Source organism: Leptodactylus fuscus, chromosome 1, assembly GCF_031893055.1.
Source record: "Leptodactylus fuscus isolate aLepFus1 chromosome 1, aLepFus1.hap2, whole genome shotgun sequence".
In the NCBI taxonomy this organism is placed as follows: Eukaryota; Metazoa; Chordata; class Amphibia; order Anura; family Leptodactylidae; genus Leptodactylus; species Leptodactylus fuscus.
The window spans coordinates 22,152,317-22,174,266 of record NC_134265.1 but is presented as its reverse complement, the minus strand read 5'-3'; the positions used below and the strand labels follow the sequence as shown (position 1 = coordinate 22,174,266).

The 21,950-nt window shown below is 42.9% G+C and overlaps 1 protein-coding gene across 6 annotated transcripts in view; it reads right to left on the bottom strand.

Annotated features, from left to right (window-relative positions):
* The window catches only part of DCC (DCC netrin 1 receptor), a 634,243-nt gene that overhangs the window by 167,069 nt on the left and 445,224 nt on the right, over positions 1 to 21,950 (bottom strand). For 4 of the 6 annotated variants that reach the window (XM_075267856.1, XM_075267865.1, XM_075267883.1 and 1 more), the window contains exon 8: positions 9,319 to 9,562. In XM_075267856.1, the coding sequence (XP_075123957.1) occupies positions 9,319 to 9,562 (244 nt within the window). The remainder of the gene's footprint in view (positions 1 to 9,318; positions 9,563 to 21,950) is intronic. The other 2 variants (XM_075267891.1, XM_075267900.1) reach the window with 1 other exon arrangement.

The window sequence follows — 21,950 nt, the reverse complement described above, 5'->3', positions numbered from 1 at the left end:
AGATAGAAGATAGATAGAAAGATAGATAGATAGATAGATAGATAGATAGATAGATAGATAGATAGATAGATAGGAGATCGATAGATTGATAGATAGATGGATAGATAGATAGGAGATAGATAGATAGATAGATAGATAGATAGGAGATAGATAGAAAGATAGATAGATAGATAAATAGATAGATAGATAGATAGATAGATAGATGCTGTAGATCTGTAAACATATAGTGTAAAAAAAAAGTATTACATAATAGATAGATAGGAGATAGATAGAAAGATAGAGATAGATAGATAGATAGATAGATAGATAGATAGATGGATGGATGGATGGATGGATGGATAGATAGATAGATAGATAGATAGATAGATAGATAGATAGGAGATAGATAGATAGATAGATAGATAGATAGGAGATAGATAGATAGATAGATAGATAGATAGATAGAACAATATAAAATAAATCACATAACTATAATATGTTAGATGACACTTTGTGAATTCTCTGCCATACAATAGTGCGGCACTTTGGCGCAGACGGTAAATCATCAGTGTAGTGTTTCATGTCTTCCATCCTCAGATGAACATACAGAAGTAATGGCTGTTCTTTAGCATCTCTGAATATTTCCTGGATTAATTTAGTGTTAGACATAAAAGGGTTGACCCATAATTTTTCAAGCTGACATCAGTTTAAGCTGTGCAAACCCAAATAACGCCCGCGCCCCTTCCTACATTGGAGCATTACCATATTCCTCATTGTCGGAGCGATGAATAATTAATATTTTTGGCCTGTTAGCTGCTTATGTCACGTAAAGCCCTATTAACTGATTATATGAATGGTTTAACGCAGGGAGTGGGGAAATGTCACCCGAGTCTCCGCGCTCTGTACCCGATAGAAACTTCCTGACACGGATTTATTGGAGGGGAGAATTAAATGGGGCGATGTAAAATATTCCGATCCCTGATGACAACAACTTTCGGCAGCCACCATTTATAATCGGTGATTAACAGAAGGTTGGGACAGATTTTTGTTTCATAGTCTAATGCCGAGTCTCTGTTGAATGAGCTTTTCTTTATTTCTACATATTCTATGGTAAAATAACTCTTCTTAAAGGGGATGCTCAAAAATCTCACCCAATGAAAGAGTGTCTCTCTTTCTGGAGGACCCAGTATGTCCATGTATTACATGAGACCATTCATTTTAATAGGAGATGTGTAATGCCTCATTTCACCTGTGGTGGCAGTGTAGGGGAATTGAACACTTGCTACGATTGGTAGGACTATATTGTGATCAGCTCAAAAGAGATGTTCTACAGCGAGGATCTACCCCTTATCCCTGAGATAAAAAACAGTCACCAGAAGTCACCTGAAGTCACCAGCCTATAACCCCTTGGTCCAGCATAAAGAAACTATCGGACGCCAGAAAGAAAAATTGGGGAAATCTTTGTTTGGCCACCATTTCCCATGTAGGAGAGGTGTACAGTAGTATTACCTATTCTACCATTCAGTGCCCCTTCAGTATTCCTAAAAACGATAGTACTAAGTGGAAGACCCCACTCTATGACGTCTATGTACCCCAATGGAGCCTATGGACTGTCGTTGTCTTTGTGAACATCATCGAGCACCATAAACCGTCATGTCATGTCTATGGGCTGATACCGGACTCATATATGGACTAATATAGCAAAGAAGAGCGTTGAGCTGCAATACCAGATATGGCCATGAACAAAGGGGGCGCTGTTGCTGAAAAAAAAAAAAGTTACTTTCTAATCCCATTAAGACTCCAAAACATTAAACTTTATTTAAAAAGATGGAGCGATAGTTTCCAGTGTGTAGTTAGGAGATATCATTACTACCGAGATGTTAAAGAAATAACTCACAAAGTAAGGAAAAATCAAACGCTGCTTTGAACGTAAAGTTTAGACGAACTCCGGTGACCTCGAAAATGTCACCACGACCCGATCTGAGACAATTGGAAGCCGAATACAAAAAAACCCCACAGTCATTAATTTCATAGTCAAGTTTTTTTGTGTCTCCTTAAAATAAACAAGATTTTCAGACTTTCGGAATTCAAGGTGTTTTAACCTTACACGGCTCGTCCCTTCTCCAAGAAGCTAATGACAAGCCGAGAATACTGAAGGGAAGGAACATGTCTGCCTGACGCGCCGAGCGCTATTGTTTTATCCTGCAGATAATTAATATCACTAAGATGTAATAAGAATTGTTACAATGTGTCGCCTATAGATACAAGATGTAGACCGTACTGGCTGTGCTATTGTAATAAAATGTCACTGTCAAATATCGTTAAATGCCCGAAACGTACTTCAATTATTCTGAATTGTTACCAACATGAGACTCTAGTCACTCCCAGAGCTGCATTCAAAATTCAGTAGAATTCCTGTACATGTTCTCAAGCTGCAAGGTCTCAAATCTCCACACTGCCATCTAGTGGTTTATATCACTCATGACCCAGCAGGCCCTGATGTGCTGTATGGTTGGAGAAGTGGAGTCCTTGTTACCTCTCTCAGTCAGCAAGGACTGGAGTCTCGGTGCTGCCCCCTGCTGGTCCATGTCTATACAGATCATACATGACATGACTGATGTGCAGTACTGTTGGACAAGGGTGCTATTTTAGACAGTATCTAGGTGTCTCGGTGCTGCCCCCTGCTGGTCCATGTCTATACAGATCATACATGACATTGTATAGCCTGATGTGCAGTACTGTTGGACAAGGGTGTTATTTTAGGCAGTATCTAGGTGTCTTGGTGCTACCCCCTGCTGGTCCATGTCTGTACACTTAATTCATAACCCCATTGGCCCAGATCGGAGACCTAACCTAACTAGGCCTCAATGCAAAATCTGTGAAGAGATGAGGTGAGATGAGCGAACACTAAAATGTCCAAGGTTCCAAATCTGATTCGAACAGCCGCACACTGTTCGACTGTTCGAACGGATTTTGAACCCCATTATAGTCTATGGGGGGAAATGCTCGTTTCAGGGGTACGCAAAATTCGATAACATTATACTTACCAAGTCCACGAGTGACGGTTGGACTGGATTCTCCTTGAAGTCTTCTCCCGATGCAGCGTCCCTGCATCTTCTTCCGGCTGGAATTCACTCTGCCTAGGCATCGGGGCCTAGGCAGATCCGACTGCGCATGCGCGGTTGGCTCTGCCCGGCCCGACGCCTGAGCAGAGCCGACTGCGCATGTGAGGGCATGCCCGCGTATGCGCAGTCGGCTGTGCCTAGGCCGGATGCCTAGGCAGAGTGAATTCCAGCCGGAAGACGCCGCGGGGACGCTGCACGGAGAAGACTTCTCAAGGTAAGAGAAGAACCAGTGTTGATTGGCCGACTGTATAGCATTCTGCCAATCAACGCTGGTTCTGCATTGAACCTTAAACTTCGAACAGCTAGTAGTGTTCGATCGAGTACGAGTATTTCGAATACTGTAGTATTCGATCGAACACCTACTCGATCGAACACTACTCGCTCATCTCTAGCCCCTCCCTATGTGCCATTTAGAATAGTGGTTTATTTTATGGGGTCAAGGTGCTACCTCTGCACCCCCGATAGTTACGCCCCTGGCCCACATTACTAATAATTTGAAAGCGTAAATTTCGGATGAATATACTCCAGTTTTATCACAGTGACTGATGCTGGATGATACATCTGGTGAATCTTTACACTGTCTAGTCTAAGCTTATACCACCTTTTTATTGGTTTACTTTGAGTCAGAATTTTATGACATCCTTTTGGTGAAACTTTAAAGGGGGTTTTCCGGGCAAATTTTTTTTTTTTTTTTTAAACCCATATACCTTTTAGTGTGTTTTGAGTGATCTCTGGGTGTCTCTGGGGCTCCTGGTATCTCCTGCCTTTGTTTACTTGGTTGTGCTTCCTGCTATGTAACTTCTTCACTCCCGCCCATAACTCCCTCCCTGCCTCTCTAGCTATCCTGCCCTTCCCACCTACTCAGCCCAACCCCTGACCCATGTTATATACTTACCCTCCACGCTTCTTCCTGTGATATGGTCCCTCCTCCTCCTGTATTGATTCAGTTTTCTCCTCCAATGATGATCCGCCTGTACTGTGCATGCGTGAATGCCCAGTATAGGTGAATAACCCTGAAGAAGAGCAGGGAGGAGTCGCCTCGCTGGAAGAACCCTGGATGGTAAGTATAATCGCGTGGATGGGGGGGAGTAGTAGTGACAATCGGTTTCTGGAAATGGGGAAACGGATCATCACCGGATAATCAAAACATGTTCCTGGGCAGTCACATGACCACCCCAGGGATATGGGTAACTACTAGAGATGAGCGAATATTGTTCGTTCCAGTAGATATTCAATCGAAATATTAAGGTATTCGACATATTCGTTTACAATCGAATACCACGTGGTAAACGCAGTAAAAATTCGTATCCCCTCCCACCTTCCCTTTTTTTGCACCAATATCTGTGCAGGGAAGGTTGGACAGGAAGCAGGAAAACGTAGGCATCGAAAAAAAAATAGGAAAAAGTCATTGGCTGGTGAAATCAGGTGACTTCCGATTTATAAGAATAGTGGCCGCCATGTTCGTCTCAGATGCGGTTTGGTGAGATAGGGAGAGACGTTGTGCTGAGGGCGAGAGAGAGAGATTGTAGCTTCTGCTAGGCAGGAAAACATTGTCATCAACAGCTCTTCTCAGAGTTACACTGCAGGAACACTGTACACATATAGTGAACCTGCCAATGATGCGTCAGGGGAGCATCAAGGGACAGGGGCGGGCACATGGACGTGGACGTGGAAATCCAGTCCACAGTCCAGCTACTGGAGAGGGGCTGCCAGCAGTGTCCCTCGTCACTAGCACAAGGGGGTGAGGACGAGGGGATCCGGGCCGCAGTAGCTCGACTCCAATTATATACTGGAGAGGGGCAGCCATCAGTGCCACAACATCAACCAGGGTGCAGGGTGTAGTGCTGACGAGGACCAGGAACCTATACTAGGGTGGACAGCAGATATTGTGGACCAGCAACCAGCATGTCCCGTCCACAGTACTGATGAGATACAGTTCCATGTGTCTATGCCAGCTCACAAGTTCCTCATCCTCCTCCTCGTCCTCCTCTTCCTCCAACACCACTACCACCTTCACCGTAAATAAATAGTTAACCCCCCCATTAATGTTTTAAGGCTCCCCCCAAGGGCCTGAAATCTAATTTTTTTAGGGGTCACCCCAAAGGGCCAAAAACTAAAACACTGCTGGTACAAGGCTGAACTAACTTAAAGGGCCTAAATCTCTGCTGGTAGCTCAGCTTAAGGGCCTCTAACTTAATTTGGAAGGGCTCACGTGAAGGGCCAGAAATGTGAATTTTGGAAGGTCTTACCACATCACACACACACACAATGACAGGTCAGGGTGGGTACTGTTGGATTTCCCAATGCCTATTCCATCTGTGGTTGTCATGAGCAATGTGATTTAAAGGTTGTGTTTCTGTCCATACTATTGGGGAGGGAAGAAGGTTTCCAGGTATTTTTCCACTTTCATAGAGGTTCTATTGAGTTTGGAGTGTCTGGTTGATAGTCTGTGATAGTGGGGTAATACAGGGACTGTGGCATGTTAGACGCCCCCAGACATGCTTCCCCTGCTGTCCCAGTTACATTCCAGAGGTGTTGTCCTCATTTCCTGGAGTGTTATTTTGGACTTGGTGACTCTCCTTAGTCGAATTGTGGTTTCCCCTGAAACGAGCATTTTTTCCCCATAGACTATAATGGGTCCGATATTCGTTTGAATAGTATATTGAGGGGCTACTCGAAACGAATATCGAATATTTCACTACTCGCTCATCTCTAGTAACTATACATTTTTGACTAATAATGTTATTTAGAATGTAGGAGGGTGTGTAGACTAGTGTAAGGATTTCGAGTTACCCCGGACAGCCCCTTTAATAAATCTTAGTGCATTTAAGCCACACCTCCTTTTCTGAGAAGCCACACCCACATCTCTAGAGAGTCAGAAAAACTTTAGCTCAAACCAGAAGCACCAAGATGCTGTAAAGATGTACCAAAGATGCAATGTATACACTGCTGGGCCACTTTACATTGCTCTAAGTCTCCTTAAAAGTAAATAATCAACTCTACAGTCTTCATTAAAATTTCTTTCCATTCTGTGCATACAGTTACTATGCAAATCTATGTTTCTCCATAGACTACAAAATCACCATGTATGTAGTCGAATCTTACAGTCACGTGTTAATCCATTGCCTCTGCTCTCTTTACACCATAACATCTTCAAACACCAAGCAGAAGGAACGGAGTAACACTCTAGAATCAGACTACACACATGGTTTGTTTGTAGTCTATAGCCATGGAGACACCTAATTTTAACAAACACATTAGGTATCCCTGTGTCTGACAGTGCCCGGTCTACTGAATATAGGGGATCTGCAGTGCTCCTGTTCTGTCGGGAAGGGGTTAATAGGAGCCCTGCAGATCCCCTATAGTCAGCCAGACTGAATTCCAAGTGGGGGGAGAAAAACCCAGTCCTCAAGCTCAGGGAAGGGGCAGACAGACAACCAAAACACCCCCTCCCCAGCACCTACTGCACCCAAAAACTCCGACCATTTAAATTTTTGAAATTTTCCAGTAGCTGCTGCATTTCCCCCCCCCTCGGTTTATACTCGAGTCAATAAGTTTTCCCAGTTTTTGTGGTAAAATTAGGGGCCTAGGCTTATATTCGGGTCGGCTTATACTCGAGTATATACGGTACCTATTTTATGAGCCATGTTCATCATAATATACTTATAATCGACTCTGTGCCTTGTACAAAAGGTGACACATTGTTGGGACAAACTGTCAGTAGTCCTAAATCTGCCCCTCTGTTATATTATTTGTGATGCATTGTTACAGTTTTCGTACATATTTGTTATTAAAGGGGTGTTTATTAAAGCCATCGATGGGGTCCGAACACTGCCATGTAGAGACAGATAACTGGATGTTCCACTATGAGGGCAAAAATGAGAAGCAGTGCTTTAGAGCTATACACTATACCAGTATTGCTTCCCCTCAATTCTCAAGATCAGTTTTGGTGTCAGAAGTGGGACCACACAATCACAAACTCATATCTTAATAGCCAAAAAGAAACATCTTTACATGATAAATAACTAGAATCCCCAATCCAGCGTCTGATCCGTTGTGCTCGTATAACACCGGTTATCCTCTGTTTCCTAATGCATACGAATATTCTTTCAGGACACAAGAATTACTGAGCTTTATCTGAAGGAACAAATTGGTACATCCCATCCCGGCGTGTAACACTATTGCATATTTATAGGCGCCCTGGATGAAAGATGCTGACTCATTTTATAACCTTCATTCTGCAAATATTTGACAAGCAAAACTAATTGCCGGAGGCCATAATGAAAAAAAAAAACAAACTAATTAACAATTTTTTTTTTACAAGATTAGAAAATTCTCCAGGCGTCTACAATGACCGAACATTAAAAGCATTTTAATAAATACAACAAACGTTATCGGCTTAGAACGGTATTACTACTCCCATAATAAATCATCCCGGCACTCCAAAATCCCGACAGCGTGGCAGTCCACGTCCAACTCTTACCATATAACCTATTACTATTAGAGATAGAACTAAAGTATAAGAGGGTGTGAATACTTTTGCATTTTCATATTTAGTGCTGCAATTCTTCAAAAGCAACGGTAATAAGGAAAAGATAAATCTCATTATGTTGTGTGTGCGCACCTACTACGCGGAGCGTTGCATTTCCATGGTTTCAGACGACAGATGATCTTGTGTAGTCTGATACTTTTTTTCCTGCTACTTCTTGCTACAATATATGTATATAGAATAATATGTAGAGGACGGCCTTAAGGCGAGTCACTAGGGTTGAGTGATCGTGTTCGGAAAAGATCGGATTCCGATCGGCGATCGAGAAAATTTCACGATCGCGATCGGAATTCCGAACATGATCTTTTTAGGTGGGATCGAGATCGGTGATTATTTCCCACAATGCTTTGCTACTGGCCAAGCATTGTGGGAAAAGCTAACAATGTTAGCCTTCACACTGAGTATATGCTCCGCTCATTCTGAGTGGAGTGTATACTCAGTGTGAAGGCTCCACTGCGGTTCCATAGGAATGAATGGAAGCAGCCGGCACACAGCCTTAACCCCCTGCACGCCGGCTGCATCCATTCATTCTAATGGGAGACTAGCTAACATCTCTAGTAACTACTTACCTGCAGAGATGGCTGGTCTGGTGCCCGGTGTTCCCGTTCTTCTTTGCCTCGCTGCCGCCGCCTCCCTGGGTAGTGTTAAAGAGCTAGGAAGAAGGCGGGGCTTGTGGCTTAGGAGACGTGACGTCTCCCCTCCCAGTACCTGCCCACACTCTCCTAACCTGGGAGGCAGGGGGCAGCGAGGCGAAGAAGAACGAGAACACCGGGCACCGAACCAGCCATCTCTGCAGGTAAGTGGACACCAGGGGGGACTAAGTAGCCAGAAGATTAAAAAAAAAATCCTCTGGCTATTTAATTATTAAAAAAATCACTACACAGCGTAGATTCTAACAATTAAAGCGTTCAATTGTTAGATTCCATGCTGTATAGTGAATAGGATTGCTTTTAAAATCCGATCTCCGAGTAAAAAATCCCATTGACTTGCATTGGGATCGAGATCGGGTTCGAATGAAAAATGATCGGAAATCGGATTTCAAAATCGATCCTGAAAAGTCAAGATCGGCTCAACCCTACGGGTCACAACATAGCTTATTTGGAATCTATATATGGGTATGTATAGGGGTATATATAGATATATAGGGGTGTATAGAAGATGTATATACTAAACTATAGACTAATTTTTAGATCTTTATAACCTTTAAAACATTAAGACTGTGTCACTAGTGGAATTTAAAGGCGTTGTACTAAGTTTTGAAGTTATCCTCTAATGGTAGAATAGGGGTTAAAGTCATGATGGGGGTCCAAATTCTGGGACTTCCACCATTCCTGAGAATGAGGGTCCTTTTTCTATCCTGATGGAGCAACAAGCCGAGCATGCGCCATGCCAGTCCATTCAATGGCAATCTCCAATACTCCTATAGAAAATGGATACAGTGGCAAAGCACATCAAGCCCGCGGCTCCATCAAGACAAAAAATACAGACCCCCATTCTCACAATCGGTGGTTAACCCAGTGGTCAAACCCCATTGATCATAAACGTATCGCCTATCCTATTAAGTTGGAACAACTTCTGCGGAGTGGAGTCGGACTAGCAATGTTAAGCATATGGCAGAGTCACAAAACATTATATAGAAAATTATATAGGTTAGAAAGGACTTACCTGTGGGCGCCATCTTTGGAGAAGTAGACGGTGTAGGCTTGTATGTTCCCTCTTGTATCTACCGGTGGCCTCCAGCTGAGACGTACAAATCGACTAGAAACCAAAACAGGGACCACATCTCGAGGAGCAGAGGGAAGGACACTGGAACTGGGAACAGCTGTAGGGGAATGGGGGGATTCAGTCAGAGAACGGGGTGATACGAGGGTGAGGGGTTCAGAGGGAAAATGTGTTGGGGTAGAAACTACTATAGTCAAAAAACATGGGACCAGGCAAACATGGAGCAGGAACAAATGTAGATTTAATACATGATAATCGATGACATCATAAATATACCAAACAGATACATCAATTGTATTAGGGTTGTTTCAGGTCACATGTTCAAGATGTCTGCTTTTTTGGCAATAATATCTCCGTAACTGAATAGTACAAGGGAATACTTTACTCCGAGTCTTATCTCTAATAACAGCCATAGCCATACTCAGCTTCACACACAAAGTCTATGGAAAGGGGAGGGGGGGAAAGGCACTGCTGCCGGTTAGACATTGTTTATTGCCTATTCTTGTACAGTAGGACATTCCCTTACTAGATATAGTAGCGTAAGAAGAGTGTTTTTGGTTGCTAAGTACACAGTCCAGTTATATTAATGTGACCACCGCAATGCGTGCACTCATCATTGTGGAAGGCACGATGGATCAACATAAGTATGCATCTATCCTTGCGGACCATGTTCACCCCTACATGCGAATTGAATGATGGCATCTACCAGCAAGACAATGCGACGTGCCATCGAACTCGCAGTGCACGTGCGTGGTTCAAGGAGCACCATGAGTTTACCGGACTCCCTTGACCAGCAAATTCCCCGGGCTTGAACCCAATCGAGATTCTGTGTTACCACCTCCATCGTGTTGTTCACGCCATGGATACTCAACCGCGTAACCTATCGCAGCTGGCCACGGCTCTGGAGTTGGCATGGCTCAACATCCCAGTGATCATCATCACAACATCCCCTGTCTTCCTGCACGTCTCGCCGCGGTCCGCTCTGCCAATGGTGGTTATTCTGGAAGCTACTGAGCCTAATAAATCAAGAAAGGGCTAAGCCATAATTGGCAAGACTGTAGGTTTCCAGTTCTTCTAAGTATGCCATACTTTCGAAACATCTATACAGTGATGACTCCAAAGTCACTTCCAAATTGAGTGTTGGGACCCTTTATTAGATCAGAGCCTGGACCCCTTTTACATCAATGGGAAAGTTTGACCCTGAGGGTAAATGGAGTTTGCCAACCCCTTTAAACCTAATTTAGTTTGTCCTTTTCCATTTTTAGCAGCCACGTCTAACGGTATAAGTCAGTTTTTCTTGGCACTGTGGACGTTTTCACTGGCAAGCACCGAAACCTCTCCGAACGTAAGTATAACAGAAGCACAGTTGGATTATTCCGGCATCGTCAGCTAAACACAAGTCCTTCTTCTGGCTCATAGAAAATTCATTTCCCAACATTTTCAATTTCCACGTCCTGAACTAATTCATAAGGTTCCTGCCAAGATTCCCGTGAATGTGCTCCTCCGCCGCCACGGAGCACCTGTCCCATTCTACGAAGCCGGCACTTACCATTTTACTAGTAAATGAGCCTTTATCATCCCTAATAATAGTTTCCCTTTAAAGAAAATTGCAGTAATAAACTCCGGCTAATAACAGCTATCAGAGGCGCTTTATTTTTAGTGACTTCCATCGAAGGGTTGAGAGCAAAACCTGACTGGTAGAAGCAGGGCTTCCGTAAGCTTCATGGGCCACCCGTGAGACGTAAAAACAGGTCGTAAACTTTAACCTTTTCATTACACGGTGTTAGGTTTTATTTGCGTGAATTGTTTACGTTGAAATGGCAGAGCATAACATTTTGGAGGGTAATAAAATTTGTAAATGGTGTAAAATAAGTCAAAGACTGGAGTCGGACTGGGCTCCGATTGGGTGATATTGGTATAACTACCAAGACTGGTGGGGGGATCAAGTGTGATAGAAGATTTGCAAAAAATGGTGGTGCCATGTTGGATTTTTTTCTGTAGTTGGTTGCTTTAGTGTAAAAGTTGTTCCTGTCGAACAACAGATCTTCATACCAATGGAAGAGTAGGCCAAGACCAGGCCCAGACCAAACAACAGGCCAAGACAGATCTTGATCAACGATTTCTTGAACAACCATGAACAAGTTCAGACTATGGATATATATCGTATGTATCCGCCATGTATTGCATGGCCAGTCTACCCATCTCATACATACTCTAGTAGCTGATTTTCTGGACACATGTTAATATCATCAAAATGTGACAACAAATGTGACAAAAACATACAGTAAAAATACAGTGTACATACAGAAAGCACTGGGGAAGCAAATGCAAACTCCACAGCTCTGGAACATGGGATACAGGGGAGCAAGATATCAGTTGGGTACCTGCCAAAAAGCATCATGGTCTTGGTTTGTAGAGCAATGGAAAGATATTTAGGTTGACTTTTTGAAGAATTATCCCCAATGTTACACACTGTACATCAGTCTAACTACTAAGTCGGAAGCTTAGACGGTGCAATGTGGCCCCTGAGTTTACAAAAATATATGTATAGCTGCATATAAATATACCAATCTCTACTGGGTTTTCAACTGGTGATACCTCTGGAAATCATATAGGTAGAAATACATCCTTGGTGTCATATGAAAGACAGGATCTCCTCCTTCATAGGACACGAAAAGCAAGTTTCTATGTTTTATAATGCCTGAGACATCTCTCTCCCATTCGTTTCTACCCTTCACACAGCCCCTACCCCATACACCATGAGAAGCAGAGACCAATCTGAAGGGAAAAGTGCTGGATGTCACACAAAGGAGAAAAAATTGGGAATAAAGTTAATTACAAAATGTATGATTGACACAAAAGCTGTGAGAAAATCAAAAGTTGTCTGAAACACTAGTTACAATTCAACTAAAAATATACAAATTAAGGGAAGGTTCACAAATCACAAATCTGCTGGAATTTTAGACCATTCTTCTTTGGCAAACTGCTCCAGGTCCCCCCTGAGATGTGAAGGGGGCCTTCTCCAAACTGCCATCAAGAGATCTCCCCTCCCCCACAGGTGTTCTATGGGATTCAGGGCTGGACTCATTGCTGCCACTTTACAAGTCTCCAGGGCTTTCTCTCACCACCATTTTCTAGTGCTGACCTGAAGTGTGTTTTGGGCCATTGTCCTGCTGGAAGACCCCTGACCTCTGAGGGAGACCCGGCTTTCTCACACTGGGCCCTACATTATGCTGCACAATGTGTTGGTCGTCTTCAGACTTCATAATGCCATGCACACGGTCAAGCAGTCCAGTGCCAGAGGCAGCAAAGCAACCCCAAAACATCAGGGAACCTCCGCCATGTCTGACTGTAGGGACCGTGTTCTGTTCTTTGAAGGCCCCCTTTTTTCCCTGTAAACTCTATGTTGATGCCTTTTCCCAAAAAGCTCTACTTTTGAGTATTATCTGACAGAATTGCAGGGGTGCCAATACTTTTGGCCAACACTATATATTACTTATTTAACCTACAATTTTTGGGGAGAAGAAGATCACTATGTGGTGATGGAGGTGGCCACTAAATCATAGTTGAAAGGAGAGATATGGAGGGGCCAGGAGACCACCATGAGAAGCGGATCACTGCTAATAATAATAATAATACATTTTATTTATATAGCGCCAACATATTCCGCAGCGCTGTACAATTTATAGGGTTCAGATACAGACATACATAACAAAGAACGTCATTTCACACAATGGGACTGAGGGCCCTGCTCAAAAGAGCTTACAATCTATGAGGTAGAGAGGGTGACACAAGAGGTAGCAGGGGCGGCATTGCTTATACAGTGTTCAGACAATTTTGTGCATTAGGAATTGTGATAGGCTTGTCTGAAAAGATGCGTCTTTAGTTTGCGTTTGAAACTGTAGAAATTGGGAGTTAATCTGATTGTCCGGGGTAGAGCATTCCAGAGAAGTGGTGCAGCTCGGGAGAAGTCTTGTATACGAGCATGGGAGGTTCTGATAATAGAGGATGTAAGTGTTAGGTCATTGAGTGAGCGGAGAGCACGGGTTGGGCGGTAGACAGAGATGAGGGAAGAAATGTAGGGAGGTGCGGCATTATGGAGAGCCTTGTGGATGAGAGTAATAACTTTATATTTTATTCTATAATGAATAGGCAGCCAATGTAGTGACTGGCACAGACCAGAGGCATCGCTGTAGCATCTAGCCTGATAGATGAGCCTGGCCGCTGCATTCAGAATAGATTGTAGAGGAGAGAGTTTAGTGAGGGGAAGACCGATTAGTAAGGAATTACAGTAGTCAAGGCGAGAATGAATCAGAGAGACAATAAGTGTCTTTAGTGTATCTCTGGTAAGGAAAGGGCGTATTCTGGAGATGTTTTTGAGGTGGAGGTGACATGAACGTGCGAGTGATTCAATATGAGGGGTGAAGGAAAGGTCTGCGTCAAATATGACCCCAAGGCAGCGGGCATGCTGCCTAGGAGTTATAGTAAGGCCTGAGACTGCAATGGATATATCAGGGACAGATCTGTTAGATGGTGGAAACAGTAGTAGTTCAGTCTTAGAGAGATTTAGTTTCAGATAGAGCGAGGACATGATATTAGAGACAGCAGAGAGACAGTCACTGGTGTTCTGAATGAGTGCAGGGGTGATGTCACGGGAAGATGTGTATAATTGGGTGTCATCAGCATAAAGATGGTACCTGAAGCCAAATCTGGCGATGGTTTGTCCAATGGGGGCTGTGTAGAGAGAAAAGAGCAGGGGGCCGAGGACCGAGCCCTGAGGAACCCCAACAGCAAGGGAAAGAGGGGAGGAAACAGAGCCCGCAAATGATACACTGAAAGTGCGGCCTGAGAGATAAGAGGAGAACCAGGAGAGCGCAGTGTCATTGAGGCCAACTGAGCGGAGCATAGTGAGGAGAAGTTGATGGTCAACAGTGTCAAAAGCTGCAGAGAGGTCCAGAAGAATAAGAAGAGAGAAGTCACCATTGGATTTAGCCTTTAGTAGATCATTAGAGACTTTTGTGAGAGCTGTTTCAGTAGAGTGCAGAGCGCGGAAACCAGATTGTAAGGGGTCAAGCAGAGAGTTAGCAGAGAGATAACGGATTAACCGAGAATAAACCAGGCGTTCCAAAAGTTTAGAGATGAAGGGGAGGTTAGAGACGGGTCGATAGTTAGCAGCACAGGATGGGTCCAGGGAGGGTTTTTTCAGTAGCGGGATTATAACAGCATGCTTGAAGGAGGATGGGAAGATTCCAGAAGAGAGAGAGAGGTTAAATATTTTAGTAAGGTAAGTAGTGACAGCAGGGGACAGAGATTGGAGAAGGTGTGAGGGGAAGGGGTCACTACTGCAGGTTGTGGGGCGAGATGAAGAAAGTAGCTGGGAAACTTCCTCTTCTGTGACAGGTTCAAAAGATGAGAATGGACAGTCATAAGTGCGGCTGGTGAGGGGATCAGTACTATCGTAGGTGTGGGAGTCAATGCCACCTGGGGCTTGGGCAGTAATTTCCTGACGGATCTTATCAATTTTATCATGGAAATACATGGCCAGGTCATCAGCACTAAGGTCTGTGAATGGCGTCTGCACCTTGGGTGTGAGTAAGGAGTGAAAGGTTTCAAAAAGCCTTTTAGGGTTGCTTGAGAGAGAAGAGATGAGGGCGGTGAAATAGTCTTGTTTGGCAAGGTAAAGGGCAGAGCTATATGTTTTAAGCATAAACTTGAAGTGGAGGAAATCTGCAGGTGAGCGTGATTTTCTCCATAGACGTTCGGCACACCTAGAGCAGCGCTGAAGAAATCGTGTCTGTGGCGTGTGCCAGGGCTGATGCCTCCTATGTGGGACTTTACGAGTGGAGGGGGGAGCAACCTCATCCAATGCATTTTTGAGGGTATCATTATAGTGACTGGTGGCCAGATTGGGACAGGAGATTGAAGAGATGGGGGACAGGGAGGACTGTAGAGTATCTGAGAGGTGCTGGGTGTCAATAGCACGCAAGTTCCTATATGTGTGATGGATAGGGGCGTCTTGTGAAGGGGAGAGAGCACTGATGGTGAGAGATAGAAGATTGTGGTCAGAAAGCGGCAGAGAAGAGTTAGAAAATTTAGAGACTGTGAGGAGTCGATGGAAGACTAGATCAATCGTGTTACCGTCTATATGTGTGGCGGAAGAAGAACATTGTGAGAGACCAAGAGAAGTGGTTAATGAGAGAAACTGTGAGGCAGCCGGGGAGTGAGGGGGGGCAATAGGGATGTTAAAGTCACCCATGATGAGGGTAGGAATGTCACTGGATAAAAAGTGGGGAAGCCAAGAAGCAAAGTGGTCCAAAGTGGTCCACTGCTAAAAGGTAGTGGTGCCCTAAAACCTTGGGACATAAATTTTCATTTGGTTGATAGATATTCCTAGTGACATTCCAAATCCCTCATGGCCCCAATGGCTGAGCATGCTTGTACTCTGAAGGGTGGACACCTGAGGCTAGCTTATGCCTAATCCTTCTTTACCCAATGGGGGAAGAGTCAGGAGGTCCTCATACATATAAGACTACAAGTTCAGCCAACTTGGCTTGTTGGCCGGTTCACTGGACGTGGCTTTGACATATCCACCAGTTCTTCCGAGAATAGGCCCGGCGGACCAGATATCCTTGCCTCTACATAAGACCTTCTGCCGTAAATATTCACACTGTATTGAAATTTTTTTTAGACAATAGGAGTTTTAGGAGCCAAGTAAAAAAAAAATCTGAAGCTCCCAACAAATAGAAAACTTTGCATTACGCTACATTATTCCGGATCAAAGGATAATTGGAATTTCCCTTTGTAAATGTATTCTTAAACCCAAGGAGATTGAACGCTCCTATCCAGCAATTTCTGCCACTTATCCGAGGCCGATTCATTTGCAAGCTTAATCTAGGAATTAGCGATTATCAGCTCTTACCTAGCGAGGCCTAAGTATCTCCGACGTTTCCATAGCCACAGAGATCACTTATCTGTTGTCATGGAAAATCCCGCGGATAAACTAACTTAACAATGCTAAGAGATTGTGAGTGCAGTTATTATATTATGGAGAGGGTTTGCCATTTCATGCCTAGGATACAGTATGTCTGCAATTATTCCGGCGCTCGGCGGCTCCATAGACATGCGGTTAGGTTCTGTGCAGAATAATATCCATAGCCATATCTAGACTGTTTTTGGATACATTGTATATGTAAGTTTGGTTTTTATACATGAACAAGCTCATGAACATTCCCGACGCGTTTGCATCTAGATTTTTATGTAGTTCATCGGTGTTTCTGGTTTTCTGGTCCACCAGCTGGACCGGAAGAAAGGAAAAATGGATCCGTTCTATGACGGATACAAATTGAGCCCAGGGGACTCCATGGACTATAATGGGGTCTGTTGAGTGTCCATTTTTGTTAACTGAAATCGTCAACTTACAAAGTCAGGCTTGAGGGACCTTTTCATCCAGTGATTTCTTACAGATTTGCGCTGGAGACTCCACAGACGTGAAACCAGCCCAATAGTGAATGATGAATTATTTAGATATTACATTTTTGAAAATTTGCCAGAATTCTGGTGTAAGTGGCACCAAAAGAAGGAATACATGCTTTACTACATTTATGAATGGTGTTAGATACTTCCTGAAACCTTCTGTACCTTGCTCAACAAGGGTGGCTTTTGTGGAGGGCACCGAGAGGAGATCAAGAACTAAGCTGTAGAGAAGAACAAGGACAAAGGGGGGACCAGGGGAAGGCTGCAGATGAGAAAATGGAGGGGGTGGTCCAGGGAAGGCTGCAGAGGAGAAAATTCAATGAAGGACAAAGGAATGTCTGCAGAGGAGGACATCCAGAGAGAAACAAGGGAAAAGATGGAGAGGAAGTTATCCATTATTATTATTGTTTATTTATATAGCACCATTAATTCCATGGTGCTGTACATTATTATATAATCCCATGGTGCTGTACATTATTATATAATCCCATGGTGCTGTACATTATTATATTAATTCCATGGTGCTTCACATTTGGGGTTACATACAATACACAGAATATACAGGTAGATATAATACTAACAGTGGGGTAGAGGGCCCTGCCCACAAGGGCTTACAATCTATGAGGGAAGGAGGGTAGAGACAGAAGGAGAGGGGGAGACTGTTCAGATGGTGGTGTGGTGGCAGATTTTCAAGGGCAAAGGGAAAGCTAGAGAGGAGGTTATCCAGGGAGAAATCGGGGGGGGGGGGGGGGTGTATCTGCAGAAGAGGACATCCAAAAACAAATGGAAGGCTGCAGAGGAGGACATCCATAATGAAACAAGGGAAAGGGGTGCAGAGGTTGGAGAGGAGGTTATCCAGAGAAAAAAGAGAAAGCTGAAGATAAGGACATCCAGGGAGAAACAAGGTGAAACTTGCAGATACGAACATCCAGAAAGAAACAAGGGTAGGCCGCATAGGGGGACATCCATAGAGAAAAAATGGGAAGGCCACAGAGGAGAATATCCTGAGAGAAAGAAGGGGATGGCTGTAGGGGACAACATCCAGAGAGAGGCAAGGGGAAGACGGTGGAGTAGAACACATGGGGAGGAACCAGAAAAAGATTGCAGAGCAGGACATCCAGAGAAGGACAAGGGAAAGGTTGCAGAAGAGGACATCCAGAAAGAAACAAGAGGAAGGCTGCAGAGGAGGACATCCATAGAGAAACAAGGGGAAGGCTGCAGAGGAAGTTATCCAGAGATAAAAAAAAAAAAAAAAGGGAAAGCTGAAGATGAGGATATACAGAAGAAACAAGGTGAGGACTGCAGTTAAGAACATCCAGAAAGAAACAAGGGGAAGGCCGCATAGGAGAACATTCATAGAGAAAAAATGAGAAGGCTGCAGAGGAAAATATCCAGAGAGAAAGAAGGGGGATGCTGTAGGGGGGACACATCCAGAGAGAGGCAAGGGGAAGAAAGTAGAGTAGAAGACATGGGGAGGAACCAGAAAAAGATTGCAGAGCAGGACATCCAGAGAAGGACAAGGGAAAGGTTGCTGAAGAGGACATCCAGAAAGAAACAAGTGGAAGGCTGAAGAGGAGGACATCCATAGAGAAACAAAGGAAGGAAGGCTGTAGAGGAGAACACATGGGGAAGAACCAAAGAAAGACAGCAGGGCAGAACATCCAGAGAAGGACAAATGGAAGGCTGCAGAGGGAGACATCCAGGAAGAAACAAGGGGAAAACTGCAGAGGACAACCACAGAGGGATGAGGAAGACACTGCCAAGTAGATTACCAAAAGAGGAACAAGGGGAGTCCACAGAGGAGGGCACTCAGGGAGAGAAAAGAGAAAAACCAAGGGAGAGAAGCTTGTAGAGGTATGAGACACCAAACAAAGAATAGGGAAATGTTACATTGCTCATTACTCTATATCTAAACTGGTATAACATGCTTGGACATATGAAGTTTAATACAGAGACCCCTTGTGAAGAATTTGTGAAGTTTAGAGAGGAGCGAGCCTTTGTATTTAGTTATGCTAATGAGGTATTATTGAGCACTATATGGAACCATTATATGAGTATTGTGTGGCTTTATATGGCCATACTATGCAGGGATTGTATTGGATATATATTTAATTGGCACTAAATGGCAGAATTATTTATTACAGAGTTAGGCAGAATTATTTGCAAAGTATTATGGCGGTTTTACATATTCTTCTGACCCTATTAAAATTAGTGAGAGGACCTACATATATATTTCACCTATATGGGCCTCCACGAATCGAGAAACGGCCCTGCAGGCCACAAGAAAACCGTAACAGAATAAACAACCCCGCGGCTATGTTTCCTCATCCAGAGTCTGCCGGTCACTGCGGCGTTCATTCACCGCGGCGAGTCATGTCAGGAGCTCTTGTTTGTCCTACGAAGCCGGCTTTGTATAATATTTCACTATTGTTTCTGATGCGCTTTGAGGATTTTTGGAGTCTGGAACAACAATAAACAGCCGCTTGTCCAAAACGACAACAATTACAAAACAATCACTTGCATGCAAATTTATGCAAACGAGGACAGGAAACCATATCCCTGAAATAATGCTCGGAATAAATTTATGTTTGTTTCATTCAGCTAAAAATAATCCTCTTTTTTATTGGAGAAATTAAGCATCTGTGGCTATTCTAGCGGCAACTTCAGATTACAGAACTTTGGCTGCTCCCAAATAAACCTCGCCAGCCAAATCTAAAAAATGTCCTATTATTCAGAATCATATTTTAGCCTTAAGGGGGCGGTATACAGTATACTTCATGTTCTGTAGAGATCACTTCTCAGCAGTCAACTCGCTATCATTAGGCAGGATTACAATGAAAGATAACGCTCTATTATAGGATCCAACACTCACAATAAGTTATGGAAACAACGTATTTACCCCACCTCCTTACACCATGATCGGTGTACACGTCACAAAGCACGCCCACAACACTCCCCCTATAGTGTATGTCCCTGCTGTAAAGATTAGCTCTACAAACTGTTAACAAATCAAAATGGCAAAATGAACATCCCATAATCATTTACAGAAAATAGGAAAAGTAGATGGAAAGCAGCATTCCTGTAAGGACTAAGAGTCCTGGGGGTGGAGCAGCATCGCTCAAGAGTCACCAGTCACTCCCCTGGCTACATCATACCAGACTGTACCCTCCAGAAATATCTCATATATTTCTAACTATCTCTCTTTGCTCTATCTGTCTATCTGTCTATCTATCTATCTATCTCCTATCTATCTATCTATCTATCTATCTATCTATAATCTATCTATCTTCTATCTATCTATCTATCTATCTATCTATCTATCTCCTATCTATCTATCTATCTATCTATCTATCTATCTATCTCCTATCTATCTATCTATCTATCTATCTATCTATCTATCTATCATGTATCTATCTATCATCTATCTATCTATCTATCTATCTATCTCCTATCTATCTATCTCCTATCTATCTATCTATCTATCTATCTATTTATCTATCCATCTATCTATCTCCTATCTATCTATCTATCTATCTATCTATCTATCTTCTATCTATCTATCTATCTATCTATCTATCTATCTATCTCCTATCTATCTATCTATCTATCTATCTATCTATTTATCTATCCATCTATCTATCTATCTATCTATCTATCTATCTCCTATCTATCTATCTATCTATCTATCTATCTATCCATCTATCTATCTATCTTCTATCTATCTATCTATCTATCTATCTATCTATCTCCTATCTATCTATGTATCTATCTATCTATTTATCTATCTATCCATCTATCTATCTATCTCCTATCTATCTCCTATCTATCTATCTATCTATCTATCATTTATCTATATATTTATCTCCTATCTATCTATCTATCTATCTATCTATCTATCTATCCATCTATCTTCTATCTATCTATCTATCTATCTATCTCCTATCTATCTATCTATCTATCTATCTATCTATCTATCTATCCATCTATCTATCTCCTATCTATCTATCCATCTATCTATCTTCTATCTATCTATCTATCTATCTATCTATCTATCTATCATTTATCTATATATTTATCTCCTATCTATCTATCTATCTATCTATCTCCTATCTATCTATCTATCTATCTATCTATCTATCTATCTATCTATCTATCATCTATCTATCTATCTATCTATCTATCTATCTCCTATCTATCTATCTATCTATCTATCTATCTATCTATCTATTTATCTATCCATCTATCTCCTATCTATCTATCTATCTATCTATCTATCAGCACATTGACTATTACATGTAGGCAGACCACTCTGACTAATGCTTTCTCCTTCTAGCTATCTGAGCAGATCTCTCAGCATTTAGCCTTCACCAGATTCAGGGAAATCGATACAGAAAATAACTGGTTGGTTCTGTTTTAGAAAATCCATATTGTTTTTACCATCTGGATACGAGTGACAAGTGCGCTGAAGCTTCATTCACTTCTCCATTACAAGTGACACCTGTCATAATCCATTAGTCATCATGAAAAACAAGGGAGAAGGAGAGAAGCTGCAGATTATAGCAGCAAACAGATATGTGGAAGTTCCCATGGGACAGATGTGTTACTCCATCACAGAAGCTTCTGTACCGCACCGATCTCATCTGAAGCAATGTAAGCATGTGTACTGTCTGATGGAAGGGGAATTACAAATAAAAAATTAGTTCAGACCTGGATTTTGCAGATTTTCAATGCAGATTTCACACCAAAAATCTGCAAGAACAATGTTACAGGTATGTTCACACAGATGGATGTGCCGCAGATTTAATGCCACAGTATGGCATGCAGAAAATCTACAGCAAAGTGGATGAGATTTAAAGGGGTTGTCCAGGTAGTGTGATTGTACCGTCCTGTTTGCACAGGTAGTTTGCCTGTACTATGAGGGCTGACTATGGTAAACCTAATAGGGTTGAGCGATCTGGATCAGAAAAGATCGGATCCCGATCGGTGATCGAGCAAATTTCACAATCAGGACTGACTAAAAAATGTTCGGAAATCGGATTTTGAAATCTCAAGATCGGCTCAACCCTAAAAGTGACTTTTCCCATAGAGAAGCATTGACTAGG